The 18,998-nt window shown below is 51.6% G+C and overlaps 7 protein-coding genes across 7 annotated transcripts; 2 read left to right on the forward strand and 5 right to left on the reverse strand.

Annotated features, from left to right (window-relative positions):
• Window positions 1–341: 341 nt before the first annotated feature.
• On the reverse strand, window positions 342–3,267 carry K489DRAFT_331281 (P-loop containing nucleoside triphosphate hydrolase protein). Its single transcript, XM_033602136.1, has 4 exons — window positions 2,765–3,267; window positions 960–2,569; window positions 825–885; window positions 342–757 (listed from the first exon to the last, which is right to left on the reverse strand). Exons 1-4 carry the CDS (start codon window positions 3,214–3,216, stop codon window positions 664–666), a joined length of 2,217 nt encoding a protein of 738 aa, XP_033462875.1. The 5' UTR covers window positions 3,217–3,267; the 3' UTR covers window positions 342–663.
• A 246-nt stretch (window positions 3,268–3,513) lies between these two features.
• K489DRAFT_349907 (putative Ferriportin iron efflux transporter) lies at window positions 3,514–5,523 on the forward strand (the record flags this gene model as incomplete). Its single annotated transcript, XM_033602412.1, has 4 exons — window positions 3,514–3,898; window positions 3,934–4,170; window positions 4,222–4,877; window positions 4,937–5,523. The coding sequence occupies 4 exons, from the start codon at window positions 3,514–3,516 to the stop codon at window positions 5,228–5,230; spliced, it is 1,572 nt and encodes a 523-aa protein (XP_033462876.1). The 3' UTR covers window positions 5,231–5,523.
• On the reverse strand, window positions 5,114–9,092 carry K489DRAFT_349909 (putative intermediate filament protein). Its single transcript, XM_033602413.1, has 2 exons — window positions 5,427–9,092; window positions 5,114–5,366 (listed from the first exon to the last, which is right to left on the reverse strand). Exons 1-2 carry the CDS (start codon window positions 9,020–9,022, stop codon window positions 5,291–5,293), a joined length of 3,672 nt encoding a protein of 1,223 aa, XP_033462877.1. The 5' UTR covers window positions 9,023–9,092; the 3' UTR covers window positions 5,114–5,290.
• Window positions 9,093–9,173: 81 nt separating this feature from the next.
• K489DRAFT_392288 (prolyl-tRNA synthetase) lies at window positions 9,174–11,306 on the reverse strand. The gene is made up of 2 exons (XM_033606729.1): window positions 11,150–11,306; window positions 9,174–11,067 (listed from the first exon to the last, which is right to left on the reverse strand). The coding sequence occupies exons 1-2, from the start codon at window positions 11,231–11,233 to the stop codon at window positions 9,367–9,369; spliced, it is 1,785 nt and encodes a 594-aa protein (XP_033462878.1). The 5' UTR covers window positions 11,234–11,306; the 3' UTR covers window positions 9,174–9,366.
• A 143-nt stretch (window positions 11,307–11,449) lies between these two features.
• Window positions 11,450–14,290, forward strand: K489DRAFT_376239 (CBF-domain-containing protein). The gene has a single exon (XM_033603872.1). The coding sequence runs from the start codon at window positions 11,495–11,497 to the stop codon at window positions 14,147–14,149; it is 2,655 nt and encodes an 884-aa protein (XP_033462879.1). The 5' UTR covers window positions 11,450–11,494; the 3' UTR covers window positions 14,150–14,290.
• Window positions 14,291–14,378: 88 nt separating this feature from the next.
• Window positions 14,379–14,988, reverse strand: K489DRAFT_398224 (uncharacterized protein; the record flags this gene model as incomplete). Its single annotated transcript, XM_033606930.1, has 2 exons — window positions 14,379–14,583; window positions 14,681–14,988. The coding sequence occupies 2 exons, from the start codon at window positions 14,986–14,988 to the stop codon at window positions 14,379–14,381; spliced, it is 513 nt and encodes a 170-aa protein (XP_033462880.1).
• A 1,952-nt stretch (window positions 14,989–16,940) lies between these two features.
• On the reverse strand, window positions 16,941–18,535 carry K489DRAFT_428306 (uncharacterized protein). Its single transcript, XM_033608330.1, has 2 exons — window positions 18,283–18,535; window positions 16,941–18,222 (listed from the first exon to the last, which is right to left on the reverse strand). The coding sequence occupies exons 1-2, from the start codon at window positions 18,498–18,500 to the stop codon at window positions 17,277–17,279; spliced, it is 1,164 nt and encodes a 387-aa protein (XP_033462881.1). The 5' UTR covers window positions 18,501–18,535; the 3' UTR covers window positions 16,941–17,276.
• Window positions 18,536–18,998: the final 463 nt, after the last annotated feature.

Genomic DNA, 18,998 nt, shown 5'->3' on the forward strand with positions numbered 1-18,998 from the left:
ATAGTCTTTCGGACCTCAGCAAATTTGCTTCACGCAGGAGAAAGAGAGAGCTCAGCAGGATCAGAATGACCAACATGGTATATTCATGCAAGGCGTGCATATGTAATATCGGCAGCGAAATGTAGATGGGCACTTCACAGGCATGTATGCAGCTGGGCCTGCATGAGCGGACTTCTTCTTCATGCACGGAATCCCTAGCTGCAGGTCCGCACGGTACGGCATTCTGCTGCCACGCTGTTAAACACTCGATGAAGGGAACTGCCCTGAAAGGCGCGGCCACTCCCGCTCCGTGGCAGCGTTCGAGGTACACAGGTACGGTATATATTGCGCGCCACGAAATTTCCCTCTTCGTTGTCGACCGTTGTCACTATCGAAACCCCATATTAATAACAATAGTTCGTGAATATGAATAGCACACATGAGGGGTAGATCACGAAGGGTGGGAGATCGAGCGATGAACGAGGCTGAGAAAGTCGACTTTCTCTCTCTTGAGCTACATCCTGCGTCATTGGACTCAACGAAGAAGATGTCGTTGCGACGCCAACAACATCCCGCAGAGATCAATTCGGAGCAGAAAGAAATTCGAGGATGAAGGCTTCCAGTAGTGATTGTTTCACGAGGGACCAGGAGCAATACGCTTCTGCGAACTCCCACAACGCTTGTTCATGCCTGCGATGCAAGGTCGGCTACGTCTGGGTACCGCAGATCGGCGTGCTCTTCCAAATGCTGCATCCAAGCTTTGAGGAACTTGGAGCCCCTGGGTTACGATATCAGCTTTTGTCTGCACAACGATAAACAACAGTCGATGCAGAATGACAACTTACTTGCTGATGGTCTCTGAATCGCCGACAATGCAAAGATGTCGTTTCGGTCGTGTCATCGCCACTGCAAAAATGATGCGATCAGCCATCTCGCTCGAAAGCAGACCCAGACTCTCGAGAGATTTGCGCATGACTCACCATTCAACCGTCGCTTCTCTCCAAGAAAGCCAACCTCACCATCCTCGTTGCTCCTCACCAAGCTGACCACTACAGCCTCTTTCTCACGACCTTGGAATCCATCCACACTGCCGATCTCGATTCCCGGGAACCGTTCGGGCAGACTCTGTGCAAGCAATGCTCGCTGTCCATTGTACGGCGTGATGACAGCAATATCCTCCGCTGGAAGTCCAGCCGCAACCAGACGGGATACATGTAAGCTGACGAGCGCCGCTTCGTTCTCGTTGATTTTACTATCGGCCAATAGTCCACCAGTCTTGCGGCCTGTGCTCCCGCCTTGCTCATCATTTTCATCGTCGTTCTCAAGCGTCTCGGGGAAATCGCCTCCTTGCGTATCCCAGAAGACGAGTGGCTCGCGGGTATCTTCCGTGTCCTTGATTGCAATGGGAATGTCCTTGAGCAATCGCTTCTTCACGGCATCGGCCGCGATGAGTTTATCTTCGTAGAGCGCGGCGGAGGGATATGCCATGATAGCCTCGTGCATACGATATTGTGTCGTGAGCATTCGCTTAATGTCGTTGCCATGTAATGCGAGAATACGGTCAAATAGTGTCGTCTCGAGAGAAAGTGGTCCTTCTTTCGATTTGTTTCCCTTCGACTTTTCAGCCTTTCCCTTGTCATCGAGAGCGAGGTCTTCCATCGCCTTCAGGCTTTTCGCTCCATCGGCCTTCTTGTCCGAAGATTTGCTTTCCACTTTTTGCGTCTTCGGCGCCTTCTCATTCAACGACTTGATGGTGGGCGGTAATTGCAAGTGATCGCCAGCTAGCACCACCTTCGAAGCTCCACTTCCTAGAATCGGAACCCAGCATTGAGCTTCAAGGGCCTGGCTTGCCTCATCGACGAGCACAACATCAAACCTTTGGTCTTTCACCTGAAACCCACCGGCTCCATGCAGAGTCGCGAGAACAACATCACTCGTCCGCATGAGATCTCCTACTACGCGTCCCTCACGAGCTCGAAACTCCTGTCGTAACTCACGCATCTCGGTATAAATCGCTTTACGTTCGCGGCCGGAGCGAGTCTTTCGAATCGAGGCTTGCTTGGCATCGAGATCGGAGCGTATGTCCGCCACAATGGCCGCAGCATCGCTCGTGCGCGTGAGGACTTCCAAGCTGTGCCTCAAGACGCTGGGAAGAAGACGCGCCGGATGTCCGAGGCGCAAGATTGAGGGGGTTTTGGCGGTGTAGCGATGCTGGGCCGCTGCGAGTCGCTCGACGAGGTTGTCGACGGAGATGTTGCTTGGGCCGCAGACAAGTAGTCGTTTACCACGGGCGTGAAGTTGGAGGATGAGCTCGATCAGAGTGTGTGTCTTACCGGTGCCTGGAGGGCCATGGATGAGTGCGACCTCGCGGCTGGCTAGAGCAAAGCGAATGGCATCCTTCTGGCTGGGATTGAGGGTATCATCAAACCATTTTAGATCTGCGTCAAGATCACTCGAAGCGACTGGTGACACGGAGGCTTGGCCGAAGAGTACTTGGGTGAGGATGCTATGTTCTGCTGCTTGCATCTTCTGCAGGCGATTCATAGTCTGGTTCAGGCGCTTGTATGTTACATCGTTGGCAAGTTTCACACTATGTAAGAAAGATAACTACATATCAGCTATGGCAAATTGAAAACAAAAATAAATCTCGTGATGGCGAGGAGGAAGCGCTGTCATCTCGACCTCACCGTCGTCCTACCTGTGTTACCCTTCTGCTCGACATCATATCGGCGAATTCTACTGCTCTCGTTTCATGAAGAGAAGAATGGACAGGCGATTCACCTACAGCCAAAGTTTTCCATTCGGGACATCCGCCTCGTCCTTGTCCAGAGCAACAGTCAAAGCCGTCCTCTGAACCTTCGTCACAACACCTTCCAACCCTCGCTTCTCCATGCCCTCGCGTTCTTTCTTCCGCTGTGCTCCCCGCGGCTGCTCCGCAACGGAACAGATATCGCCCACACGCAGACCATGCTGAGGCAGTAGAAGTTCGCCATTATCACCACTGCTGGCCACGGCAGGATCAAGACCTAGCTCAAGAAGAGTCTTGCCACCGAAGCCTGTGCGCTGGTTGTTGACGCTGAGGTTAAGCACGGCGAGGCCAGCACGCTGTAGCGTCGTGGGGGCATAGATTGAGACTTGCTGTGTAGTCGTGGCCAGCTCTGCTGCGAGTTCGTGCTCGAGTAAGGCTATCTGTCGAGCTGCGAAGGCAGAAATATCCAGAGATTGGGGAGTCGCCATCTTGCTACAGAATAGTCAAACATACAAAGATCACAATATGTTACGTGATTGATGTCATAGTATAGTAGATGAGGGATTGGTTCGCGCCTGACCAACTCGGAGTGTCGTCATGTCAGCTTAGGGTTGCCGATAGCCCCAATCGTGACTTCACGACATTTGGGCATCCACCGTTCAGCGCAAACGCGACACAATGTACTATCCATGCTTCTGAATTTAATTTTGAACGGGGATAACCTTAGAAAATTGCTTCGAGTACAATTGCGAACTTCTGCAGTCGTTGATCAGAGCCGAGACAGTATGACAGGACCAGATGAGAATGCAACATTGGCAGAGCCGCTATTACGTCCGAGTGAAGATCACTTCGAACGAGACGAATTCTGCGACGCAACTGCAACGCACGGGGAGGACGAGAGCGATGAGTCTACCGAAACAGAATCTTTGAATGAAGTAAAGCGAAAGAATACCAGAAAGCTCCTCTACACCTCGCACTTCCTTTCCACCTGGAACTCTCGTCTCTTCGAATTTGGAGCATTCCTCTTCCTTGCAAATATCTATCCTCAGACACTTCTGCCGGCATCGCTGTATGCGCTGTGTCGAAACGCTTCAGCCGCGATAGCAGCACCTTGGATCGGCAACTACATCGACCGAGCGGATCGCTTGGTCGTCGTACGAATTTCGATAGGTACGAACACATGCACCAGATCTGTTATATGAAAGTCGTTCCGCTCAGCATATGTGTACCAGTCGGACAGAGGCTAGCCGTTGCAGCATCCTGCTGCGCCTTGTTCGCCCTGTTGAGGTTCGAGCAACTCCGAGACGAGGCTTCGCACGCTTTTCTTGCGCTGCTTACGGTTCTCGCATGTGCTGAGAAAGTCAGCGCTGTGTTGAATACAATCTCAGTGGAGCGCGACTTCGTAGTGGTCTTGGCGGCAGGTGACGAGGCACAACTTTCATGTGAGTGATGGCCGATATTAAACGATGCTTCTTCGATTAATATGAAAGAAGTGCTCAACTCGCGAATGCGACGAATCGACCTATTCTGCAAATTGATTGGTCCTTTGGTCATCTCTCTGATCGATGGATTCTCGACTACCCTCGCAGTGGCCATTACAGGCGGAATGACGATTCTCTCTGTCGTGTTCGAGTACTGGAGTATTGCTCGAGTTTACAATCGCGTACCAGCTTTACAAGCACCAAAGTCAGCGATCACCGAAACACCACCGGACTTGGAACACACGCTACGACGATCGATTCGACGGTCACTGAAAGGTATACTGCTCTACGTCAATCATCCCGCGTTCCTCCCGTCTTTGTCTCTGGCGCTGTTGTACATGACTGTGCTGTCCTTCTCCGGACAGATGATCACGTATCTCTTGACTCTCGGCCTCTCATCAGGTGTGATTGGTGCATTACGTGGAATCTCTGCCGCAGTCGAGATGTCCGCGACCTGGCTTGCGCCGAAGGTCACACATCATATCGGAAGTGAAAGGGCAGGAATATGGTTTCTGAATTGGCAGATTCTCTGCGTCGCCGTGGCCGGCCTTTTCTTCTGGATTGATGTGCCGTCTAATGTCGCCGCGGTGGGCGCTGTTACGGCTGTGATCGCCAGCCGTGTTGGGCTATGGGGATTTGATCTGAGCGCGCAGACAATCGTGCAAGAGGTAAGCTGTGCTAATCCCCGGAGAAGATCGGCTTTCAAAAAGTTAATCAACTGGCGCAGGAAGTGGAAACTGATCGAAGAGGGGTGTTTTCGTCGCAAGAATTCGCCCTGCAAAACACATTCGAAATGCTGGCATTCGCGAGCACAATCATATTCCCCAAGCCGGAGCAATTCAAGTATCCCGCTACAGCCAGTGTCGCAGCAACTGCATTGGCGGGCGTACTATATGCCTTGTTTCTACGTGGACGGCGAGGACATCTCTTGCATCTGTCGAATTGCATCGATCCGAAAGGACAACGTAAGGATCACGATCACTGGTATATGTTGGCCACACGGAGGGGGAGCCGAGAATGATGATGGAATCAGTGTGATTGTATGATATGATGCCATGACTCATTTATGTTGGATTTCATTTCACTCATGACCTTTCATGATTTCGGGAAAAATGACACGCATGATCTCATCTATGAGCGTAAACACAAGGTGGGCACTAGAGACCACGTTATTAGCATAGTCATTCCCGACAGAAAGACTCAATTGGCAAACTCACTTCAGTCGAGGGTTGTTCAGCACAGCAACGAGTTTGCGGCCAGCCGCTTGAGCGTTGTACTTGCCGACCACACTTCCCGCAACATCCGGCATCAAGGCCTCAAGCAGGAGAGCGGCTTCCTTCCGCGTGCGAGCCTTCTCCGCCGGAGTGCGAGGTGCGGACGAGGGACGAATTTTCCCATCTGGCCACATGGTAGCTTTCAGACTCTCGACGTAACCGGCAAGCTTGTCATCTTCCAGGGCGGTTTTGGCGGTTTCGCGCGCCTTACGCTCGATCGTGCCGCCCAGGAGTTGATGCAGAACGACGACGGCGGTCCGACCTCGAAGCCAACTGTTTCCCTTTGACAATTCAAAGACTTCGAGGAAGAGATCGCAGATAGGTTTGACGAATGGTTCGGACTTTTTGGTTTCGTAGGCGTTCAGTTCGGCTTCGGCCTCGGCTGCAGTGGACGGGTTTTGTGCCACTGGATCTAGACTGTCGATTGGGGCGCCGCCGCTGATTTGCGCCGTCGCTGCAGATATAAGATTCTGACCTGCGACGGACAATTGGTCCAGAACAGGAAGGTTGCCGAGGAAATCTTCCATGCCGTCTGACACCGAGTTGTAGATTCTCGTGACGAAGTCTTTAGCATCGGCGTTGGTGTCGTTGCCGTGGGAGGCAATGGCAGCTTGAGACAGGAACGCTCGTAGCTCACGGCTGCGACAGATTGCAGGCACCAAGAGTAGTGATCGAAGGTAGCGTTCCAAGGTCCCTCTGCGCTTCTCAACAAAATCTTTCTGCAGCGTGAATAGTGCTTGACGACGCGGGAAGTCAAGCTCTCTTACTGCTGGAAAGCGCGCTTTGAGTCTCTTGTGCAGCTCATGGAATTGGCTGTACCGTCGGGTGACTGCCCACACAGCTGCAGGCATTGAGTCACCTGCTTTCCGCCTCACCTCAATCACATAAAGCGCAAATTCATGCCCGTCGTCCTCTTTGCCGACCATGACGGAATTGATTCTCACTGCAGCACGACCAAAAAGACTATTGTCGCTTTCTTGGACAACGTATTGCTGCTTTTGCATTTCTTTACGCTTTATTTCACGCTGTAAGCTTTGTTCCGATTTCTTCAATATGCGTAGCTCAGCAGTGTTGTTGGTCAGCTCCGCTTTGGCCGTGAGAGAGTCGAGCACGTTCCGCTGAGCATTGAGTCGCTCAATATCTGCGTTGAGGGCGTCTATTGCTTCGGCCAAACCGAGGTCGCCTGGAGCAGCCTCTCGCACGCCCTCATCATCTGGATCGGTAGTACCATCAGAATCCTCTTTCTCGTCTTCAGCGAACTTTTGTGCTTCGTCGCCGAATAGATCGTCAACGAAGACTCCTCTATTCGATGGAGCTCCGACAAGCCCAAGTGAGGCGATGTTCGGCTTGCCGTAATTTGAGGATGCCTGAGGCGATAGAATTGGTCTTGAGACACCTTGGCCAGGATTTGGTCTGTCCGTTTCGTCCAGTGAATTTCTCGCCGAGGAATCGGCGAAGAGAGAATCCCGATCTTCATCACCAACAATATCATCGAGAGCAAGTTGCATGGCACTCACTGCTTTTGCTTCGTCCTGCGCGCGCTGAGCCCGCTCGCCGTCGGAATCGTAGCTTTTTAGGCTCGAGGTTGATTTGATCATCGGGTCGTCGTCGAGGTCATCGCCGAATAATGCGGGCCGTGTGTTGCCATCGTCTAGAGATCGTCGGGGAGCGTCCGAGAAGAGATCGCCGTTGCTCCCGAGGGATTTCAGATCCGACGTAGAGAGTACAGCTCGACGAAGCTCGGAGTCTTTGTGCAATGCTGCAAGTTGTGGCCTCCGTGGCGGTAGTTGTCCAGAATAACTGAGCCGGGCTCCTCCAAGGGGCGGCGTGGAAACTCTTGGAACATGTACAGGTGACATTGGTGGCTGATCATTTATCGATAGCCATTTTTGATATAGATCTGATCGTCTGAAGGCCTCGAAGTGTTCTGTCTTCATAGTATTGTATATCCTTGTCTGGTGCTGCAAGACACCCCGGCGAGCTGCCACATAGTCGCGGGAATTTGCTGCACTGCCGGCTTTCAGGTACAATTTGACTGGCTGCAGTGTTCGTTCTGGGGCGTTCAACTCAGGCTGGATTAAATAGTCTTCATACATGTGCTTCATGTTCATGCGGTCTGAAGCAGTGAAGGAGGTGGGAGATACCTCGTCCTCATCACCTTCGAGCGGATTGCGGCATCCATCTACTTCGAGATAGAATTGAACCATTTTGGTGGCCTTGTGACGATCCATGTATTCCATGAATAAACTGAGACCTGCTGCGTTGTAGATAACTTCGCGCAAAGATGCCTGTCGTTTGCGATCAGCGAAGTCGACCCGTGCAGAAGATGCAGCTGAGTCGGTATCTGATGAGGCGCCCTTGGTCGAAGTGAGACGTGTGATTTGTTGGTCGAGGAGTCGCTTGCCAGTCTCGAGTCGACGAAGATAGGCTGCGTCTTGGCCACTCACGACAGAGTCGCGTGCGAGCTGAGCGACGAGTTCACTTCGGTGTCGACGGGCATCAGTCAGCGTATCGAGTTGTCTGATAGCGCGAATGAAACGTTCGAATTGGCGTTCATTGTCGTACGGACGCAACTGTGGAAACTGAGCTTTGCGCGCTGGCCGAGGTGAAGCTGGAGCATGTTCATCAAGAGCAGCTCTGACTCGTCGGACAGTCTTTCGATCTCGAAGAGCTGCACCGCCAACGTTCACGATGATTTGGTTCCATGTATCCGGTTCTATTAGCATATTAATTATCGGCGCAAGCACAGCACATGCTACAATCTCTCGGACCAGAACAAGAACAGCAGGGCTAGATTTCATGTTGGCGGGCAGAACTTTGGGCAAGAGCTTCTGTATTAGCTTTCTGAGGTACTCTTGCGCGGTGCTCGCAGTGTCGGCATATGCTAAAGATGCGACCACGTGGAGCTTGCCATTTCTGTACTTGCTTGCGATCGCGTTGCTCACTTCGTCACTCTCAGGAATCCCGTTGGCCAGGTTCTTGCCGCGGACAGTCCTTTCGGCATCGTAGAATTCCTTGAGATGATTCGTAGCGACGGGCAATAGCCCTGCGACTCCAATCTCCACCAGATCCTTCTCAGTGAGGCGCGCGATTATTGAGAGCAGGACCGCTCGGATTACTCGATCGATCTCATGCTGAAATAGTGGTCGCGGGCTTATCTTTCCATACCAGCTGGTGATGAAGTCACGCAACACCAAGTCTAGTAATCCATCCACCGCTTTGGAAAACCGAATGACCTCCGGAAATATAGCTGGCCGCCGATACTCTTCTCTTCCCTTCACACCGACTTTTTCTTCCTCCCACCGGTGGCGGGCTGTGAACGCGGGCGCGCGTGGACCATGTTCGATACGAATTGATTGAGTCTGCAGAGGTGATCTTTGCGCTGTTGTTGCGACCACAAATAACGTTCCAACGACAGCACTGATGGCGCCGAGTACGAACGCCAGCGGTATCCAGCGCAGCCTCGTGTCGAGGAAAAATATCCAGGCGGTGATCGCCGCAACGCCGGATGCGATCACATACTTGCGATTCAAGGACATATTATGCACACTAGGCGCATTCTGAATCCAGGTTCTCGTCCTGCTCGTGGACGCGTTTGGGAATCCAAAGTGGCTGTAACGACACGAGGTCGAACGTCATGCGGCCCAACCTGCTCGGTGATTGTTCCCAGCACCTTGGTCTACAATTCGGACGCTAAGCCTCATTCGTAAGAATGCCCATATCCAATGGCTGATGTTGATGTGAAATGCCATCCAACAGAAAATAAATACAAAATTGTTAAGACACCTCATGAAAATATCCAGATCCGAAGACAGTGATAGTACAATGTTGATACAATGCGATTGTAACAGAATGATCACATCGTGTGGACGTCGGCTTTCTCTCAGCCTTGCTTCCTCTCCACGGCATGATTCCGTAGACGATCGCAATGAAGCCCAATGAATTCCGTGAGATCTTGCAGGGTCACATTCTCGCGGAGGCCCAGAGCCCTGCACTGTATCTCGACTTTCTTGTTCTGAGCCCAGGACTTGCCCAGTACAATGATGAAGGGATATCCCACGAGATCTGCATCCTTCAGTCTCCAACCCAGAGGTTTCTCACGGTCGTCGATGATCGCATCCACATCCAACTCGAAACGGTGCTTTGAGATCTCATCATAGACTGAGGAGACGTCATCTGCAGAGACCTTGCCAGCCGACATAATTATGACCGTGAAAGGCGCTATCATGACAGGCCAATTGAGTCCTTTCTCATCTGCGTTGAGGGATGCGGCAGCACCCATCAAGCGTGATACGCCAACTCCGTGACATCCCATGGCTATATCGACTTCTTTGTTTTCGGCGTTCAAGACCTTTGCGGCCAGCGGCTTGCTGTATCTGGTGCCGAGGTGAAAGGTGTGTCCCACCTCAATCGCTTGATTGAGCTGGAGAGTGCCCGAGGTGCACTTGGGGCATTTCTCGCCAGATTTTGCTTGAGAGAGACCAAAAGACGAGTTTCTGATATCTCTTCTAACAGGAAATGGGCCCAATTCTTTGAGAACGACAGACTCATCCACCCTAGGATCACGGATAGTAATTTCTGCTGGAGGTGCTTCGTCCTCAAAATCCTTCGGAAGCTGATCTGACAATTGCACAGCTGTATCGAGCTCAGGCAGAAGATCCTTCAGCGCATGGCTGTTAAGCTGGGTCACATAGGGAGGAATGTAAATTGTCACCAAAGTCTTGCTGCGAACAGGTTCCGTGCTGTCAGCGACTGCACTCTTCACCCAGGTGGTTTTCACCTCTGTCTCCCCTTTGGTTTGACTATACACGACTCGGAATTCCGCTCCGACATCCTCGGGATCAACTGATTCGCGATAAAGCTCTTCATTTATGCTGTGGTCGCAGCTTGTACAGGAGATGACCGTGTCTTCACCCTTGGGAGAAGCAAGGTGATACTCATGGCTGTAGTTACCTCCCATGTTGCCGGAATCTGCGCCAGCCATGAGATATGGCATTGCGAGATCGTCGAAAAATCCTCGATACGCAACTTGGACAGCATCATATGTCTCCAAAGCGTTTGCTTCCGTCGAATCAAAGGTATACAAGTCCTTCATGATAAATTCTCGTCCACGTAGAAGGCCCTGGCGAGGTCTTGCCTCATCACGATATTTGCGCGAAACTTGGTATAATCGTAGTGGTAGATCTTTGTAAGAATGAACCGAATTGGCAACGATAGTGGTGATCTCTTCTTCGTGTGTAGGAGCTAGAAGGAATCTGGTTCCCTTCCGATCCTTCAATTTGAAAAATTCAGCATCACGGCCGTCCAAACGGCCAGACTTGGCCCACAGATCTTGTGAGCTTATAGAGGAGAGAGACACTTTCGATGCACCCAGGTTGCTCATATGCTTGTCGATCAGACTTTCGATTTTATTCTGGACGCGAAGGCCGAGAGGAAGCAAGTGGAATATCCCCGAATGAGCCTGGCGAAGAAAGCCAGCCCGGGTGAGAAGATCGTGTCCGACATCCTCTCCATCAGCAAGACTTTGGTGACTTGATAGTCCGGTCGGGGTCCAAAAGTTGCTTAGTCGGTTGCGTCCATCGACCTATGTTTCGGTGTCATCAATAACAGAACGGACGCATTGTCTGGAAGTTCGCGACTAAGCCAGTGCTATGCGGAGGACTTACATGCAGACATCGCCTTAATTGCCTTGGGGCCAATGTAGAAGACTTGTGATGCAGAACACATCTCCAAAGACGATGCAGCGACATTCGAGGAGGTCCTCAAATGCCCGGACACATCTGTTCGTGATTGGATTTCAAATAAAGTTGATGCAGATTAACGTATAGAGCACTACCTTATCAGCATATCCGGATAATATGTCGGGAGTGATCGATGTATGCCGATCTGCGCTTCGGCATAGTTGCCCAAATTTCAATATATGGAAAAAAGTTCAAGATCTCGAACTTTTTTGCGACAAACTGGGAAGATGGTTCTGCATCGACTTGGAAACATCTTGCAGGAAATTTGCAATGGCTACGAAAAGGAAATCGGGCGATTTCTCGAACAGGAATGACCATCGAAATTACAAAAAGCCTCGACAGGCAAGGCAACAGGAAGAGGCCAAATTGCTCTTTTCACCACGACCGGATTGGCACGCCGCAGAGTTACCAGCGCTCAAAGGACAAAATGTAACAAGCGCTCCCTCTCAACGGCTTCTCGAGGATCTCTTCGCACATGCGACAAATCTGCTACAGACGGAAAATGCTACATACGATGCCTCTCAGAAAAATAGCTCCTCGCAGCATAAATTCTTTTCCACCATCATGGCATCGGGTACATTGGAGGATAAAGTGTCTGCTTTGACCTTGCTTGTCCAGGAGTCGCCACTGCATGCAACAAAAGCTTTCGAGAGCTTAGTTGGGCTGTCACGGAAGAAGAGCAGAGAGCAGGCGCTCATGGCCGTAGCAGCTCTGAAAGATTTGCTGGGTCAAGGTGGAGTATTACCAGGAGATCGAAAACTTCGGGCATTCGCAAAACAACCCGGTCTGATCAGCGCCTTGCAGGGCAAAGTGGCGCGTTGGTCTGAGGGCGAACCTTTACCTGGTGGGCTTCAAGAAATTCACCTGCTTGTCTGGGCTTTCGAGGACTGGTTGAAGAAGGCATACTTTGAGCTTCTGCAGGTTCTCGAGACATGGTGCAATGATGAGGTCTCGTATGCACGGACAAGAGCCATTACATATGTCTGGGAGTTGCTCAAGGATAAGCCGGAGCAAGAGGAAAACCTCCTACGACTACTGGTGAACAAACTTGGAGATCCGGATCGCAAGATTGCCTCGAGAGCTTCGCATCTGTTGTTGCAATTGGAGACTGAGCATCCTGCCATGAAATTGGTGGTCACTAATAGTGTCGAAGCGGACTGTCTATTTCGTCCAGGCCAAAGCCTTCACGCGAAGTATTATGCCATCATCACCCTGAATCAGACTGTGCTCGGGAAGAAGGAGGAAGAGCTTGCCAACAGATTACTCGACATTTACTTCAGTCTTTTCATTCAACTTTTGAAACCGATAGCATCAGATGAAGATGAAGCCATTGTCGCAAAGCGTAAAGTTGCCGAGAGGGAACAGGGCGGCGGCGGCAAGGCGGGCAAGATGGCGGCTAAGAAGCGCAAAGCAGAAGAGCGCACGGAAGAGTCGGTCGGTCAGCTACGTGACAAGATGACTGCGCAAGTATTGGCTGGCGTGAACCGAGCATTCCCCTACGCCGACGTGAACGATCCCAACTTTGAGCAGCAGCTGAACACTATATTCCGGGTGACGCACTCTGAGAATTTTAACACTTGCGTTCAGGCTCTGATTCTGCTACAACAAATATCATCACGCAAGCACTTCGGCGCCGAACGCTATTACAGGACCCTATACGAATCTCTCCTGGATCCCCGATTGATCACATCTAGTAAGCAGATTATGTATCTCAATCTGCTCTACAAGAGTCTCAAGTCGGATTTGAATGCGAAGCGTGTCCAGGCTTTTGTCAAACGCCTTTCGCAAACAATCAATCTTCATGAGCCACCTTTTGCGTGCGGAATCATTTACCTGATCAGCGAACTCGAGGGAACTTTCCCGAGCATCAGGAATATGCTCACTGAGCCTGAAATCGCAGATGAAGACGAAGAAGAGCATTTTTATGATGTACCAGAAACCGCCGACGGAGCTGTAGACGGAGCCGACGCATCGCCTGCAGTGAAGAAATTCTCAACATCCTACGACGCTAAGAAGCGAGATCCCGAACATGCCCACGCTGATCGATCATGTCTCTGGGATATCCTACCATTCCTACAGCACTTCCATCCATCGGTAGCGCTGTTCGCCGAGAACCTCTATCTCCGCAAGAAGATGCCCCCCAAACCGGACCCTGCACAACACTCACTGATGCACTTTCTCGATCGCTTTGTCTACCGTAATCCACGCACGAAGCAAGGAGTCACGCATGGTAGCTCCATCATGCAGCCCATGGGTGGCAGCAGTGCCGCGGATCTATTGTTCAAGGCCGGAAACGAGATCAGCGGCGCCAAGGCACAAGCGCCAGTCAACGCGGAGGCATTCTGGACCAAGAAGGTCGAAGACGTGCCCGTCGACGAGGTATTCTTCCACAGCTACTTCAACGCCGCGGGCAACAGCAAGAAACGTGCTGCTACGACGGCGAAGGACGCGAAGAAGAGACGATCGGGTGACGATGAAGACAGCGAGGACGAAGGCGAGGAGGAGATATGGCAAGCCATCGCAAACTCGAAGCCAGAGGTCGACGGTGACGACGAGGACGATGATCTTAGCATGGGTGATTTGGAAAGTGCTTTCAGCGATAGCGATCTAGGCTCAGAGGGCGGCATCAACCTCGGCGGAGGAGATGATGGCGATGAAGATGCCGAGGCAGCATTGAATGGCAAGGATGAGATGGATGGCGACTTCCCTGAGTTTGAGAGTGACGACGAAGCCATGTTCGACGACGATGACGATGTACCTGAAGGTCTTGACGACGAGAGCGAGGAAGAGGGCGGCAAGGAGTTGTCGCACAGCCAGAAGAAGCGCAAGGAGAGGAAGAAGCTCAAGAGTCTGCCTACGTTCGCATCGGCGGAGGACTATGCCAAGCTGTTGGATGCAGATGACGATGACAACTTCAAGGTGTAAGCGGATAGAATTTAATGTTTCCATATCGGATAGACCAAACTTGAAATTCAACCACTACAACGTCAAATCGGGCAATCAGCCCAGCCTGCCACATAATGCATTCAGTGTTCGCAGAAAACGGGCACTAATATGATTTCACATTCTCCACCTCAATCCGCTGAAATAATGATCCCAACAACCGCCGCTACATGACATTTCCACTTCATCGTCACCCCATAGCTCCAAAGCTCTAGTAGAATTTAGGAGAGATATAACCCCTGGTACCTTGTCCTCTCTTCGGGGTGAAGTACACCTTCAGACGCCGCGGCGGCGGACGCGCAGTGAAAAAGGTCGAGCAAGCATCCTCGATGTAAGCATAGTACGTTTGAAAACCTTGGGCATCAATGGCGCCTTGATACTGCAGGACTTTGGGAATCTTCTCCTCTTGAGTCTCACTTATCATCGGACGTGTGGTCAGCGTTTTGATGCCCGTGGAGAGGCGAATATCCGCCTGTGCTGGAAGACAAGGGACAGGGAAGAAGAAAGACTTACACTTCTCCCTCGCCAAACAAGGAATAATACGCCAGCTCATATTTCGTATCCTGCGGGTCCCGCTGGAAGACTACATCGTACGCGCAACCTCCGCGAGGGATGGCGTCGAAGTTGAAGGGTTGCTTGATTTTGGTATCCGGCCATGTGCGGCTCCAGCTGGTGCCGACCTCTGATCGGCCTGGGCCTCCGCCAATCTGTCGGACGACAAGCTCCGATGTAGGTGCGTCGACTTCGGCATCGATTGGAGCGGCGCTGGTGACGGAGAAAGAGGCCAGGAGACTCACAGCAAGGGTTGTGAAGGATTTCATTTTTCGGCGCGGAAAGGATGAGATTCGGTTTGAGATGATGTGGGGCTTTGATTCAGCGAGGCATTGGATCGTGGATTATATAGATGTCCTTGTTACGGGACTACGACGTGTCTGATCTTCGCGTATTTCCCATGCTACAATGGGCATGGGAGCGCCAAAGCCTTGGACGCCTTGGCTGATGTACCGGGCGCTGAGACTTGAACTCGGCTGCTTTCTCGAGGAGTTCGCCCTCCACGCAGTTCCTTGGCTCCTCTTGTCGTGTATATTCATGCTGTATAATGCCATGCCACGCGCGCACCGAAGAGGTTAAGATTGCTGTCGATCATCGACGCTGGGCGCTGCCAAGCATATTCTAAGCAGGCGGTCCAGGAGTCTCGCTGAAGGTTTTCTGCCCGAGGACAACGCCAGCCAAGCTCCGACACGAGCTCTCCGCAACTTGGCACAGCTCAGCACATAACGTCGTGGCAGTATGAATGCGACTCCTCAAGCGAGGCGGAGGTCTTGGTGCTGTATCGCTAATCTATAGAGGTGCAGCTGCACCTCCACCTGGGCAGTATTGATCCTTAGGGTTGTCGCACTGGTGCCGTCCGTGCTGCAATGTGCCGCGGTACGAACCGCGACATCATTGCAACGACAAATGCAGCCGTGTGAGTCGGTCAGGCAACACTGATGATGCGGTCCTTCATGCGGTGGCTTTGAAAGAAGCGAACATCCCGCAGAAGACAGCGCTGACGTGACGTTGATTGATGGCATCGGACGTGCTGCTCGAAAGACGCAGTGTCCCTGGGAGCGACGTGAATATGCGCATCTTGAAAGGCACGAATCCGAAGACATCTCAGTTCGGGAGAACTCTCATCTACCTTCTCGAGGAAGATATACCTCCTGCAAATAGCATCGATTTTGAAGACGATAGTGTCTGGCGAGGGCCGTTTCGCATATCAGGATGCACGTGTTGTCATACGGGCATGCGTTCGCATGATGCTTCGAACTCACAAAACGTCCATGACGACTCATAAGACTGGAACGGCTGCCAAGTCCGTCGGGCGTAGATTTGGGCACCGAGAGATGTATGAAACACATCGCAACATGGATGTGGACACCGCATCACCGGACATCATTGGAGTTGTGTATAGCGCAGCAGGTCGAGTCGGTAGGCACGCAACGATCGCCACTGGAGCAGCATTTCTCATTCGATCTGCAGACAGAATCCCCACAGCGCGAGCCTACCTTCCGAAAGCATCCACGGCCCAGGAAGCAAACGTCGGCGGGATAGCAAAAGACATCACCACAGCAAGTGGTACCTATGGGTGCGCAGCCTCTTCCATCACAGCACATTTGATCAGCTTCAGAGTCCATGCGGACTGCCGCGGAAATCCTGGTATTCATGTCGCATCTTGTGTACTTCTAGGCTGAGAGCCTGTCGCATGAAGGCGTGTTGCTGGCCGTTGGGGACGCGAGGGACGCGAGCAAGCTTATCCGCCAAATGGATAGCGAAGGGCTATCTGTCTCTGTCACCCCAATCACGGGTGAGGACGATACTGCGCAGCACGTTCAAGGTCATGTACCGCCCTGAGATGTAGCACCTCGCTTGTCGATTCAGAGGAACATCTGCGAGTGTGGCAAGGCCAGGCTGATGTTGATAGGGTTTTGGACTGCGCGCCACCATCAGGTGAGCCGACTCCAGAAGCTACCTGGGCAGAGGGTTGACGAAATAAATCCTGCTAGATCGCAGTATGGCCGAATTTGCTATCAAGTAGGCTATCCGTCCGGCTGTGTGAAATTGTGCATTTAGGATTTGATTGGGAGAGTTGGGAACTGTATCAAGATGCCAAGAAAGCCCAACGCTTGCTTTCTGGCGTCGTATCCTGCTCCTCTTCACAGCACGAGAACCCATCGAGATAGCATTCAATGGACAGGAACGCAAGGGTGCAAGCATGATTTGATCGACATGTGTTATCTCGTCGCAGCCCTTCTGGGATGCTCTCACGCAAGTCTACGGTACTTCGGTTAAGAAAATGGCAACACTGCCACAAATACTGCACCATCAGGATTGATATCGCGCAAGTGCGCGATCTTTGAGAGACCCAGCTTACTACCTAACATATGTGTCGTGGCATGTATTGGAGTACAATCTCCGCCCTGGCGGCGGACAGGCTCGCAGCCCTTTGAACAGAGAACGAATGACTATAGCTAGACAGTGAACAGCAAAGACAAGAAGCACAGTAGTCTGTCCCTCTCCCTCTCTCTTCGCAAACATCCACACCTTGTGAAGACTCATTCTGCCAGATCTAGAGATCTCTGGGATCACCATTCTCTCTTCGACGTTTCATTATTTTCTCGCCCCGTTCAGCGAATGCCGCCGCTCGAGAACCTGCAAATGTCGGATCAGGCGAAAACTTCAGCGTTAAGGAGAGGTCTAGACTTCCGCCGTTCGCGTAGAGTTCTTCTAGGACCTCGCTAAGCAAGGTCTTTATGCTCTCGTCGTCTGCTCGCTCGCCCGTAATAAGCACCGAGTCGATAGTAGAAATGTTCTTGTATTTGGATACTTGGCTGCTGTTCCGTAGCAGTTCGCGAAGCTCGGACTTGAAGAGATCGTCGCAATAGGCTTGGACGTCAGAGTTTTTGCTGGGATTTTCATTGACGCATGCTTCCCGGGCGTCGAAGCCAAGTCCACGACGCGAGTAGATACCATGTTCAGATCGCGGCCACACCAATCCACATTCCTCTTCCCAAAGCGATAACACGAGAGATCGCCGCGTGTATTCGACGCCTAACATGAACTTGCCCGGGTCATTGTAATACGGTTCTCCGGGCCAAAGGTAAGCAGAGCAACGTCCTCCCATTCCGAGTGCCCAATTAAGCTCCGGAAATATACGGTAGGGGCGGCTCCAGGTGTGCACATGAATGCTGTCTAGGGCCGATCGGACATCTTCCTGAGCCCGAGCCCAGCGGTCGAAAGGAATCGCATCAAGCGATACTAATACCGACTCGACGGGCCGCTCGATAAATGACCTAGCAGCAGCCACGAGGGCGTGGAGAATTGGAGTGAGAGCATTTACGGTCGTACTGAAAGGCCAGAATCGTTCGCAGAGCTGTTTTGATAAGGGACAATACGGGAATTGGGTGAGATCTTGCTGCTGTAATTCGCCTAGCATGTACGCTTTGTATGTTGCCCCACCTTCGATCTTGGCAATATCGATGTATTTGTCGTTCTCGGTGAAGGCGCTCACGGTGCTGGTTGTTATGGAGGGTTAATTTGGCGCACTAAAGTATGTATACGGAGTGTTCCCTTACGCATAACCGTCATAGAGGGTAATACCAATACCGGGATCTTTGTCTTTGCCTTTATCCTCGGTAGCGAGTCCGACATCGAGCCAGATAGAGATAGCGATTAAGATAAAATAAGACCTCATTATGAGGGAAATGTTGTGACCTTGGAGCAAGGAAGACGCGGGCGATGTGCCCTTGATGTAGATGTGTGCCGTTGATGTATACAGATGTTCGAAGTCCATCCCGCTCAGGCAGACAGTTTGCGGCGCAAGTTGTGTCCACGACAAGACGCTACAGTGAAACAACAATTGTAATAAAGGGATTGCTGATTGGCCCATATCTATGCGCCGTGCAGGGTAACGAACAAGGCTGACTGCATGTCCCGGCCGGGCGCTTCTGGTGCTCTTTTCTAACTAAACGCCGTGCTACTGTACTAACGTCCCGATGCTATTTTTGGTGCGGTCCGTCTCCCGAGCATGTCCGAGGTTGTTGTTCTTGCCTGCCATTAATAACACATTTTACGAAACATTTGCTGCAGCAAATATCATAGGTGTTTTCATAGTTGCAGAAGTTGCAGAAGCCGTGATATCAGTGTTGTAGCATAAGAAGCGGTACTATCAATAATTATATAATTAATAACGTAATCTATCACCGAGCGGGCCAAATCACCGAACGGGCCATTTTGTCTTGGCATTGTAAACAACATCTTTCCTGTTTATTGTATCAACAACGAGACATGT

This window comes from Dissoconium aciculare (genome assembly GCF_010015565.1).
Source record: "Dissoconium aciculare CBS 342.82 unplaced genomic scaffold K489scaffold_2, whole genome shotgun sequence".
NCBI classification, from domain to species: Eukaryota; Fungi; Ascomycota; class Dothideomycetes; order Mycosphaerellales; family Dissoconiaceae; genus Dissoconium; species Dissoconium aciculare.

What these genes read in the sequence shown, in the direction of transcription:
- K489DRAFT_349909 (XM_033602413.1), bottom strand. Translation starts at nt 9,022, where the DNA reads ATGTCCTTGAATCGCAAGTATGTGATCGCATCCGGCGTTGCGGCGATC. An exon ending in CTGAACAACCCTCGACTGAA is followed by an intron (nt 5,367 to 5,426) that starts GTGAGTTTGCCA and finishes CGTGGTCTCTAG; the next exon opens with TGCCCACCTTGTGTTTACGC.
- K489DRAFT_392288 (XM_033606729.1), bottom strand. Translation starts at nt 11,233, where the DNA reads ATGTCGCTGCATCGTCTTTGGAGATGTGTTCTGCATCACAAGTCTTCT. An exon ending in AATTAAGGCGATGTCTGCAT is followed by an intron (nt 11,068 to 11,149) that starts GTAAGTCCTCCG and finishes ACCGAAACATAG; the next exon opens with GTCGATGGACGCAACCGACT.
- K489DRAFT_428306 (XM_033608330.1), bottom strand. Translation starts at nt 18,500, where the DNA reads ATGGACTTCGAACATCTGTATACATCAACGGCACACATCTACATCAAG. An exon ending in ACCCTCTATGACGGTTATGC is followed by an intron (nt 18,223 to 18,282) that starts GTAAGGGAACAC and finishes CATAACAACCAG; the next exon opens with CACCGTGAGCGCCTTCACCG.
- K489DRAFT_376239 (XM_033603872.1), top strand. Translation starts at nt 11,495, where the DNA reads ATGGCTACGAAAAGGAAATCGGGCGATTTCTCGAACAGGAATGACCAT.
- K489DRAFT_331281 (XM_033602136.1), bottom strand. Translation starts at nt 3,216, where the DNA reads ATGGCGACTCCCCAATCTCTGGATATTTCTGCCTTCGCAGCTCGACAG. An exon ending in AGAGAAGCGACGGTTGAATG is followed by an intron (nt 886 to 959) that starts GTGAGTCATGCG and finishes TCATTTTTGCAG; the next exon opens with TGGCGATGACACGACCGAAA. An exon ending in GATTCAGAGACCATCAGCAA is followed by an intron (nt 758 to 824) that starts GTAAGTTGTCAT and finishes ATCGTAACCCAG; the next exon opens with GGGCTCCAAGTTCCTCAAAG.